The sequence below is a fragment of the Entelurus aequoreus genome, linkage group LG07 (genome assembly GCF_033978785.1).
Source record: "Entelurus aequoreus isolate RoL-2023_Sb linkage group LG07, RoL_Eaeq_v1.1, whole genome shotgun sequence".
Taxonomy (NCBI): domain Eukaryota; kingdom Metazoa; phylum Chordata; class Actinopteri; order Syngnathiformes; family Syngnathidae; genus Entelurus; species Entelurus aequoreus.
The window spans coordinates 81,423,212-81,435,711 of NC_084737.1; the positions used below are offsets into that span (position 1 = coordinate 81,423,212).

Consider the following 12,500-nt stretch of genomic DNA (forward strand, 5'->3'; position numbering starts at 1 on the left):
GACAAGTATCTATGACAATATGATAACAATGATGAGGGACATACGTGGGCGTTGTTGACAAGTATCTATGACCATATGATAACAATGATGAGGGACATACGTGGGCGTTGTTGACAAGTATCTATGACCATATGATAACAATGATGAGGGACATACGTGGGCGTTGTTGACAAGTATCTATGACAATATGATAACAATGATGAGGGACATACGTGGGCGTTGTTGACAAGTATCTATGACCATATGATAACAATGATGAGGGACATACGTGGGCGTTGTTGACAAGCATCTATGACAATATGATAACAATGATGAGGGACATACGTGGGCGTTGTTGACAAGTATCTATGACAATATGATAACAATGATGAGGGACATACGTGGGCGTTGTTGACAAGTATCTATGACCATATGATAACAATGATGAGGGACATACGTGGGCGTTGTTGACAAGTATCTATGACCATATGATAACAATGATGAGGGACATACGTGGGCGTTGTTGACAAGTATCTATGACCATATGATAACAATGATGAGGGACATACGTGGGCGTTGTTGACAAGTATCTATGACCATATGATAACAATGATGAGGGACATACGTGGGCGTTGTTGACAAGCATCTATGACAATATGATAACAATGATGAGGGACATACGTGGGCGTTGTTGACAAGCATCTATGACAATATGATAACAATGATGAGGGACATACGTGGGCGTTGTTGACAAGTATCTATGACAATATGATAACAATGATGAGGGACATACGTGGGCGTTGTTGACAAGTATCTATGACAATATGATAACAATGATGAGGGACATACGTGGGCGTTGTTGACAAGTATCTATGACAATATGATAACAATGATGAGGGACATACGTGGGCGTTGTTGACAAGTATCTATGAAAATATGAAAACAATGATGAGGGACATACGTGGGCGTTGTTGACAAGCATCTATGACAATATGATAACAATGATGAGGGACATACGTGGGCGTTGTTGACAAGCATCTATGACAATATGATAACAATGATGAGGGACATACGTGGGCGTTGTTGACAAGCATCTATGACAATATGATAACAATGATAAGGGGCCTACGTGGGCGTTGTTGACAAGCATCTATGACAATATGATAACAATGATGAGGGACATACGTGGGCGTTGTTGACAAGTATCTATGACAATATGATAACAATGATGAGGGACATACGTGGGCGTTGTTGACAAGTATCTATGACAATATGATAACAATGATGAGGGACATACGTGGGCGTTGTTGACAAGTATCTATGACAATATGATAACAATGATGAGGGACATACGTGGGCGTTGTTGACAAGTATCTATGACAATATGATAACAATGATGAGGGACATACGTGGGTGTTGTTGACAAGTATCTATGACAATATGATAACAATGATGAGGGACATACGTGGGCGTTGTTGACAAGTATCTATGACAATATGATAACAATGATGAGGGACATACGTGGGCGTTGTTGACAAGTATCTATGACAATATGATAACAATGATGAGGGACATACGTGGGCGTTGTTGACAAGTATCTATGACAATATGATAACAATGATGAGGGACATACGTGGGCGTTGTTGACAAGCATCTATGACAATATGATAACAATGATGAGGGACATACGTGGGTGTTGTTGACAAGTATCTATGATAATATGATAACAATGATGAGGGACATACGTGGGCATTGTTGACAAGTATCTATGACAATATGATAACAATGATGAGGGACATACGTGGGCGTTGTTGACAAGCATCTATGACAATATGATAACAATGATGAGGGACATACGTGGGCGTTGGGTTGCCGGAGGCCTCACAGGGAAGATGGATGTCGCTAGCAGCAAACGCAGTGAATGTTGTCATGGCCTCTAAAGACTCTGTCAGAACGGGTGGTTGTGTAACTGCAAGACACAAACACACACATCATGTGTAGACCCAGTTGAAACTGCAACACAAACACACACATCATGTGTAGACCCAGTTGAAACTGCAACACACAAACACACACATCATGTGTAGACCCAGTTGAAACTGCAACACACAAACACACACATCATGTGTAGACTCAGTTGACACTGCAACACACAAACACACACATCATGTGCAGACTCAGTTGAAACTGCAACACACAAACACACACATCATGTGCAGACCCAGTTGAAACTGCAACACACAAACACACACATCATGTGCAGACCCAGTTGGAACTGCAACACACAAACACACACATCATGTGCAGACCCAGTTGAAACTGCAACACACAAACACACACATCATGTGCAGACCCAGTTGAAACTGCAACACACAAACACACACATCATGTGCAGACCCAGTTGAAACTGCAACACACAAACACACACACAAACACACACATCATGTGCAGACCCAGTTGAAACTGCAACACACAAACACACACACACAAACACACACATCATGTGCAGACCCAGTTGAAACTGCAACACACAAACACACACATCATGTGTAGACCCTGTTGAAACTGCAACACAAACACACACATCATGTGTAGACCCAGTTGAAACTGCAACACACAAACACACACATCATGTGTAGACCCAGTTGAAACTGCAACACACAAACACACACATCATGTGTAGACCCAGTTGAAACTGCAACACACAAACACACACATCATGTGTAGACCCAGTTGAAACTGCAACACACAAACACACACATCATGTGTAGACTCAGTTGACACTGCAACACACAAACACACACACACAAACACACACATCATGTGCAGACCCAGTTGAAACTGCAACACACAAACACACACATCATGTGCAGACCCAGTTGAAACTGCAACACACAAACACACACATCATGTGCAGACCCGGTTGAAACTGCAACACACAAACACACACATCATGTGCAGACCCAGTTGAAACTGCAACACACAAACACACACATCATGTGCAGACCCAGTTGAAACTGCAACACACAAACACACACATCATGTGTAGACCCAGTTGAAACTGCAACACACAAACACACACATCATGTGTAGACCCAGTTGAAACTGCAACACACAAACACACACATCATGTGCAGACCCAGTTGAAACTGCAACACACAAACACACACACCATGTGTAGACCCAGTTGAAACTGCAACACACAAACACACACATCATGTGTAGACCCAGTTGAAACTGCAACACACAAACACACACACACAAACACACACATCATGTGTAGACCCAGTTGAAACTGCAACACACAAACACACACACACAAACACACACATCATGTGTAGACCCAGTTGACACTGCAACACACAAACACACACACACAAACACACACATCATGTGTAGACCCAGTTGAAACTGCAACACACAAACACACACATCATGTGTAGACCCAGTTGAAACTGCAACACACAAACACACACATCATGTGTAGACCCAGTTGAAACTGCAACACACAAACACACACATCATGTGTAGACCCAGTTGAAACTGCAACACACAAACACACACATCATGTGTAGACCCAGTTGAAACTGCAACACACAAACACACACATCATGTGCAGACGCAGTTGAAACTGCAACACACAAACACACACACCATGTGTAGACCCAGTTGAAACTGCAACACACAAACACACACATCATGTGTAGACCCAGTTGAAACTGCAACACACAAACACACACATCATGTGTAGACCCAGTTGAAACTGCAACACACAAACACACACACACACAAACACACACATCATGTGTAGACCCAGTTGACACTGCAACACACAAACACACACATCATGTGTAGACCCAGTTGAAACTGCAACACACAAACACACACACACAAACACACACATCATGTGTAGACCCAGTTGACACTGCAACACACAAACACACACATCATGTGTAGACCCAGTTGAAACTGCAACACACAAACACACACATCATGTGTAGACCCAGTTGAAACTGCAACACACAAACACACACATCATGTGTAGACCCAGTTGAAACTGCAAAACACAAACACACACACACAAACACACACATCATGTGTAGACCCAGTTGAAACTGCAACACACAAACACACACACACAAACACACACATCATGTGTAGACCCAGTTGACACTGCAACACACAAACACACACACACAAACACACACATCATGTGTAGACCCAGTTGAAACTGCAACACACAAACACACACATCATGTGTAGACCCAGTTGAAACTGCAACACACAAACACACACATCATGTGTAGACCCAGTTGAAACTGCAACACACAAACACACACACACACAAACACACACATCATGTGTAGACCCAGTTGACACTGCAACACACAAACACACACATCATGTGTAGACCCAGTTGAAACTGCAACACACAAACACACACACACAAACACACACATCATGTGTAGACCCAGTTGACACTGCAACACACAAACACACACATCATGTGTAGACCCAGTTGAAACTGCAACACACAAACACACACATCATGTGTAGACCCAGTTGAAACTGCAACACACAAACACACACATCATGTGTAGACCCAGTTGAAACTGCAGAACACAAACACACACACACAAACACACACATCATGTGTAGACCCAGTTGAAACTGCAACACACAAACACACACACACAAACACACACATCATGTGTAGACCCAGTTGACACTGCAACACACAAACACACACACACAAACACACACATCATGTGTAGACCCAGTTGAAACTGCAACACACAAACACACACATCATGTGTAGACCCAGTTGAAACTGCAACACACAAACACACACATCATGTGTAGACCCAGTTGAAACTGCAACACACAAACACACACACACAAACACACACATCATGTGTAGACCCAGTTGACACTGCAACACACAAACACACACATCATGTGTAGACCCAGTTGAAACTGCAACACACAAACACACACACACAAACACACACATCATGTGTAGACCCAGTTGACACTGCAACACACAAACACACACATCATGTGTAGACCCAGTTGAAACTGCAACACACAAACACACACATCATGTGTAGACCCATTTGAAACTGCAACACACAAACACACACATCATGTGTAGACCCAGTTGAAACTGCAACACACAAACACACACACACAAACACACACATCTTGTGTAGACCCAGTTGAAACTGCAACACACAAACACACACACACAAACACACACATCATGTGTAGACCCAGTTGAAACTGCAACACACAAACACACACACACAAACACACACATCATGTGTAGACCCAGTTGAAACTGCAACACACAAACACACACACACAAACACACACATCATGTGTAGACCTAGGATGTAGATCTGATGCAAAATGATACAAAAGTGTACACAAGAATGTTGATGTTGACTTGCACACACGTCACCATGGCAACAAGGAGCGTCACTTACTGTTGGTCACTTTGTCTTTTTGTCCACAAGGAAGCAAGGAAGCAAGGGAAGGAGGTGAGAGAGGAATTGTTAACTTTGTTCTAACACACAAATACTCTCCAGATGTTGACATTGTTCTAACACACAAATACTCTCCAGATGTTGACATTGTTCTAACACACAAATACTTTTGTAGTGGAATTTCTGACCTTTTGTACCATTTCTATTTTGTTGTTTGTCAAAGTCTGAGAGAGCGTGGGTGAAAAGCATTAAGGAAGACATGGCAGGTGGCGTCACCCTGACATGGCAGGTGGCGTCACCCTGACATGGCAGGTGGCGTCACCCTGACATGGCAGGTGGCGTCACCCTGACATGGCAGGTGGCGTCACCCTGACATGGCAGGTGGCGTCACCCTGACATGGCAGGTGGCGTCACCCTGACATGGCAGGTGGCGTCACCCTGACATGGCAGGTGGCGTCACCCTGACATGGCAATGTGGCGTCACCCTGACATGGCAGGTGGCGTCACCCTGACATGGCAATGTGGCGTCACCCTGACATGGCAGGTGGCGTCACCCTGACATGGCAGGTGGCGTCACCCTGACATGGCAATGTGGCGTCACCCTGACATGGCAGGTGGCGTCACCCTGACATGGCAATGTGGCGTCACCCTGACATGGCAGGTGGCGTCACCCTGACATGGCAGGTGGCGTCACCCTGACATGGCAGGTGGCGTCACCCTGACATGGCAGGTGGCGTCACCCTGACATGGCAATGTGGCGTCACCCTGACATGGCAGGTGGCGTCACCCTGACATGGCAATGTGGCGTCACCCTGACATGGCAGGTGGCGTCACCCTGACATGGCAGGTGGCGTCACCCTGACATGGCAATGTGGCGTCACCCTGACATGGCAGGTGGCGTCACCCTGACATGGCAATGTGGCGTCACCCTGACATGGCAGGTGGCGTCACCCTGACATGGCAGGTGGCGTCACCCTGACATGTCAGGTGGCGTCACCCTGACATGGCAGGTGGCGTCACCCTGACATGGCAGGTGGCGTCACCCTGACATGGCAGGTGGCGTCACCCTGACATGGCAGTTGGCGTCACCCTGACATGGCAGGTGGCGTCACCCTGACATGTCAGGTGGCGTCACCCTGACATGGCAGGTGGCGTCACCCTGACATGGCAGGTGGCGTCACCCTGACATGGCAGGTGGCGTCACCCTGACATGGCAGGTGGCGTCACCCTGACATGGCAGGTGGCGTCACCCTGACATGGCAGGTGGCGTCACCCTGACATGGCAGGTGGCGTCACCCTGACATGGCAGGTGGCGTCACCCTGACATGGCAGTTGGCGTCACCCTGACATGGCAGGTGGCGTCACCCTGACATGGCAGTTGGCGTCACCCTGACATGGCAGGTGGCGTCACCCTGACACTGTACAAGATATCTCCATTGTTGTTATGGTGAATAGATGTAAGAATGTTGATCCCAAAACATCTGGCCCTGGACCCACCAGGTAACAGATAAATAACCAAGTGTCGGGAGGTGATTCAAGCGCTTTCCTTTTTTTCCTTGCTCGAGGGAACTTTCTTTTTCTCCGGAGAAAACTGCCTGTAATTATGGCAATTCAATCCAACCTTGTACCATTTGATTATGGGTAAATACAACTTTTCTACTAAATTCACTTTTGTTCCTGTTTAAGATTTGGACTTTCTACCACACTCTCCAGATGTTGACATAGTTCCAATGATTCAGGCCCCGCCCACATTTTGGAGCTAATAGTCGGCGTTCCAAAATGTGCTGAAACTCCTTGGGAAACTAATCACTAATACTTTTATTTTAATCACTAATACTTTTATTTTAATCACTAATACTTTTATTTTAATCACTAATGCTTTTATTTTAATCACTAATACTTTTATTTTAATCACTAATACCTTTATTTTAATCACTAATACCTTTATTTTAATCACTAATACTTTTATTTTAATCACTAATACTTTTATTTTAATCACTAATACTTTTATTTTAATCACTAATGCTTTTATTTTAATCACTAATACTTTTATTTTAATCACTAATACCTTTATTTTAATCACTAATACTTTTATTTTAATCACTAATACTTTTATTTTAATCACTAATACTTTTATTTCAATTACCAATGCTTTTATTTTAGGGGGAATTTTACCTCTGAACATGTTTTCTTAGCTCCACAATATTACTTGTTTATATCACATGTACTCTAATGAAGTAATATTACTTGTTTATATCACATGTACTCTAATGAAGTAATATTACTTGTTTATATCACATGTACTCTAATGAAGTAATATTACTTGTTTATATCACATGTACTCTAATGAAGTAATATTACATGTTTATATCACATGTACTCTAATGAAGTAATATTAGGTGTACTCTGGTGAAGAAATTACATATTTTAGCAAGGCATGCTGGGTAATGAATCAGGTAATCAAATCCTGGCACCGATTCACCTAAAATCCAACGGTGCCATTTTACGCTACCTTGGGTGTCACGCCTGGTTGCCCACTTTTGGCACTTTGGCACTTGGAGATTACTCCAGCAGCACTGAGAGCCAAACTACTACCACAAATGTTCAATGCTAACCAAGAAATGGACTCAAAAACATCAACATTCTGTAAGTTAGTTAAGGCTCCATTGTTCAATAAATGCATGATGCTAATATACATGATGCTACTATGCATGATGCTAATATGCATGATGCTAATATGCATGATGCTAATATGCATGATGCTAATATACATGATGCTAATATGCATGATGCTAATATGCATGATGCTAATATGCATGATGCTAATATGCATGATGCTAATATGTATGATGCTAATATGCATGATGCTAATATGCATGATGCTAATATGCATGATGCTAATATACATGATGGTAATATGCATGATGCTAATATACATGATGCTAATATACATGATGCTAATATGCATGATGCTAATATGCATGATGCTAATATACATGATGCTAATATGCATGATGCTAATATGCATGATGCTAATATACATGATGCTAATATACACATGCTTTGCTATTTACATGCTACTGATTAGCATTAGCCATTTTAGCTTTTTAATGTTGAAATGTGTTAATGAAAGTTACAACTAACAATCAAACATGGAGTGTACTGAATACAACACTTACAGTATAAACACTTTGTAGGGCGCAACAGACCTCCATAAGCAATACACCATCAATCAAGCACTACTGCCATCTAGTGCACTACTGCCATCTAGTGCACTGCTGCCATCTAATACACTGCTGCCATCTAATGCACTGCTGCCATCTAATGCACTACTGCCATCTAGTGCACTACTGCCATCTAGTGCACTGCTGCCATTTAGTGCACTACTGCCATCTAATGCACTACTGCCATCTAGTGCACTACTACCATCAAAAGCACTACTGCCATCTAGTGCACTACTGCCATCTAGTGCACTACTGCCATCAAAAGCACTACTGCCATCTAGTGCACTACTGCCATCTAGTGCACTACTGCCATCTAATGCACTACTGCCATCTAGTGCACTACTGCCATCTAGGGCACTACTGCCATCTAGTGCACTACTGCCATCAAAAGCACTACTGCCATCTAGTGCACTACTGCCACCTAGTGCACTACTGCCATCAAAAGCACTACTGCCATCTAATGCACTACTGCCATCTAGTGCACTACTGCCATCAAAAGCACTACTGCCATCTAGTGCACTACTGCCATCTAGTGCACTGCTGCCATCTAATGCACTACTGCCATCTAATGCACTACTGCCATCTAGTGCACTACTGCCATCTAGGGCACTGCTGCCATCTAGTGCACTGCTGCCATCTAATGCACTACTGCCATCTAGGGCACTACTGCCATCTAGGGCACTGCTGTCATCTAGTGCACTGCTGCCATCTAGTGCACTACTGCCATATAGGGCACTGCTGTCATCTAGTGCACTGCTGCCATCTAGTGCACTACTGCCATCTAGGACACTGCTGCCATCTAGTGCACTGCTGCCATCTAGTGCACTACTGCCATCTAGTGCACTGCTGCCATCTAATGCACTACTGCCATCTAGTGCACTGCTGCCATCTAATGCACTACTGCCATCTAGTGCACTGCTGCCATCTAATGCACTACTGCCATCTAGTGCACTACTGCCATCTAATGCACTGCTGCCATCTAATGCACTACTGCCATCTAATGCACTACTGCCATCTAATGCACTACTGCCATCTAGTGCACTGCTGCCATCTAATGCACTACTGCCATCTAATGCACTGCTGCCATCTAATGCACTACTGCCATCTAGTGCACTGCTGCCATCTAATGCACTACTGCCATCTAATGCACTACTGCCATCTAGTGCAATGCTGCCATCTAATGCACTACTGCCATTTAGTGCACTACTGCCATCTAGTGCACTACTGCCATCTAATGCACTGCTGCCATCTAATGCACTACTGCCATCTAGTGCACTACTGCCATCTAATGCACTGCTGCCATCTAGTGCACTGCTGCCATCTAATGCACTGCTGCCATCTAATGCTCTACTGCCATCTAGGGCACTGCTGCCATCTAGTGCACTGCTGCCATCTAATACACTGCTGCCATCTAATGCACTACTGCCATCTAATGCACTACTGCCATCTAGTGCACTACTGCCATCTAGTGCACTGCTGCCATTTAGTGCACTACTGCCATCTAATGCACTACTGCCATCTAGTGCACTACTGCCATCAAAAGCACTACTGCCATCTAGTGCACTACTGCCATCTAGTGCACTACTGCCATCAAAAGCACTACTGCCATCTAGTGCACTACTGCCATCTAGTGCACTGCTGCCATCTAATGCACTACCGCCATCTAATGCATTACTGCCATCTAGTGCACTACTGCCATCTAGGGCACTACTGCCATCTAGTGCACTACTGCCATCAAAAGCACTACTGCCATCTAGTGCACTACTGCCACCTAGTGCACTCATGCCATCAAAAGCACTACTGCCATCTAATGCACTACTACCATCTAGTGCACTACTGCCATCAAAAGCACTACTGCCATCTAGTGCACTACTGCCACCTAGTGCACTACTGCCATCAAAAGCACTACTGCCATCTAATGCACTACTGCCATCTAGTGCACTACTGCCATCAAAAGCACTACTGCCATCTAGTGCACTACTGCCATCTAGTGCACTGCTGCCATCTAATGCACTACTTCCATCTAATGCACTACTGCCATCTAGTGCACTACTGCCATCTAGGGCACTGCTGCCATCTAGTGCACTGCTGCCATCTAATGCACTACTGCCATCTAGTGCACTACTGCCATCTAATGCACTGCTGCCATCTAGTGCACTACTGCCATCTAGGGCACTGCTGTCATCTAGTGCACTGCTGCCATCTAGTGCACTGCTGCCATCTAGTGCACTACTGCCATCTAGGGCACTGCTGCCATCTAGTGCACTGCTGCCATCTAATGCACTACTGCCATCTAGTGCACTGCTGCCATCTAATGCACTACTGCCATCTAATGCACTACTGCCATCTAGGGCACTGCTGCCATCTAATGCACTACTGCCATCTAGTGCACTACTGCCATCTAATGCACTGCTGCCATCTAATGCACTACTGCCATCTAATGCACTACTGCCATCTAGTGCACTACTGCCATCTAATGCACTACTGCCATCTAAAGCACTACTGCCATCTAATGCACTACTGCCATCTAGTGCACTGCTGCCATCTAATGCACTACTGCCATCTAATGCACTACTGCCATCTAGGGCACTGCTGTCATCTAGTGCACTGCTGCCATCTAGTGCACTACTGCCATCTAATGCACTGCTGCCATCTAATGCACTACTGCCATCTAGTGCACTGCTGCCATCTAATGCACTACTGCCATCTAATGCACTACTGCCATCTAGTGCAATGCTGCCATCTAATGCACTACTGCCATTTAGTGCACTACTGCCATCTAGTGCACTACTGCCATCTAATGCACTGCTGCCATCTAATGCACTACTGCCATCTAGTGCACTACTGCCATCTAATGCACTGCTGCCATCTAGTGCACTACTGCCATCTAATGCACTACTGCCATCTAATGCACTACTGCCATCTAGTGCACTGCTGCCATCTAATGCACTACTGCCATCTAATGCACTACTGCCATCTAGGGCACTGCTGTCATCTAGTGCACTGCTGCCATCTAGTGCACTACTGCCATTTAGGGCACTGCTGCCATCTAGTGCACTGCTGCCATCTAATGCACTACTGCCATCTAGGGCACTGCTGCCATCTTGTGCACTACTGCCATCTTGTGCACTACTGCCATCTAGTGCACTACTGCCATCTAGTGCACTGCTGCCATCTAGTGCACTGCTGCCATCTAATATAATATAATAATATATAATATAACAACTTTTAGCATACTCAGCTTCTTTCCTTGATTTCATCATCACAAACAATAACTGAAACAGAAGTATTGGTACAGTGGCCATCCTTAGGCATGACACCCCAGTACTTGTTTAGTGGCGCCTCCTAGCACATATGAATAAGCATCCTAGTACATATGAATAAGCATCCTAGCACATATGAACACGAATCCTAGTACATATGAATAAGCATCCTAGAACATATGAACAAGAATCCTAGTACATATGAATAAGCATCCTAGTATATATGAACAACATCCTAGAACATATGAACAAGCATCCTAGAACATATGAACAAGCATCCTAGAACATATGAACAACTTCCGAGTACATATGAACAACATTTTAGAACATATAAACAAGCATCCTAGAACATATGAACAACATCCTAGAACATATGAACAAGCATCATAGTATATATGAACAAGCATCCTAGAACACATAAAAAACATCCTAGCACATATGAACAACATCCTAGCACATATGAACAAGCATCCTAGCACATATAAACAACATCCTAGAACATATGAACAAGCATCCTAGAACATATGAACAACATCCTAGCACAT

At 44.2% G+C, this 12,500-nt stretch overlaps 1 protein-coding gene across 4 annotated transcripts in view; it reads right to left on the bottom strand.

Annotated features, from left to right (window-relative positions):
- LOC133654318 (neural cell adhesion molecule L1.1-like) overlaps nt 1-12,500 on the bottom strand; it is a 124,174-nt gene that overhangs the window by 58,058 nt on the left and 53,616 nt on the right. For 3 of the 4 annotated variants that reach the window (XM_062054619.1, XM_062054618.1, XM_062054621.1), the window contains 2 exons: nt 5,469-5,483; nt 1,837-1,948 (listed from right to left, as the gene is read on the bottom strand). In XM_062054619.1, coding sequence (XP_061910603.1) covers nt 1,837-1,948; nt 5,469-5,483 — 127 coding nt within the window. The remainder of the gene's footprint in view (nt 1-1,836; nt 1,949-5,468; nt 5,484-12,500) is intronic. The other variant, XM_062054620.1, reaches the window with a different exon arrangement.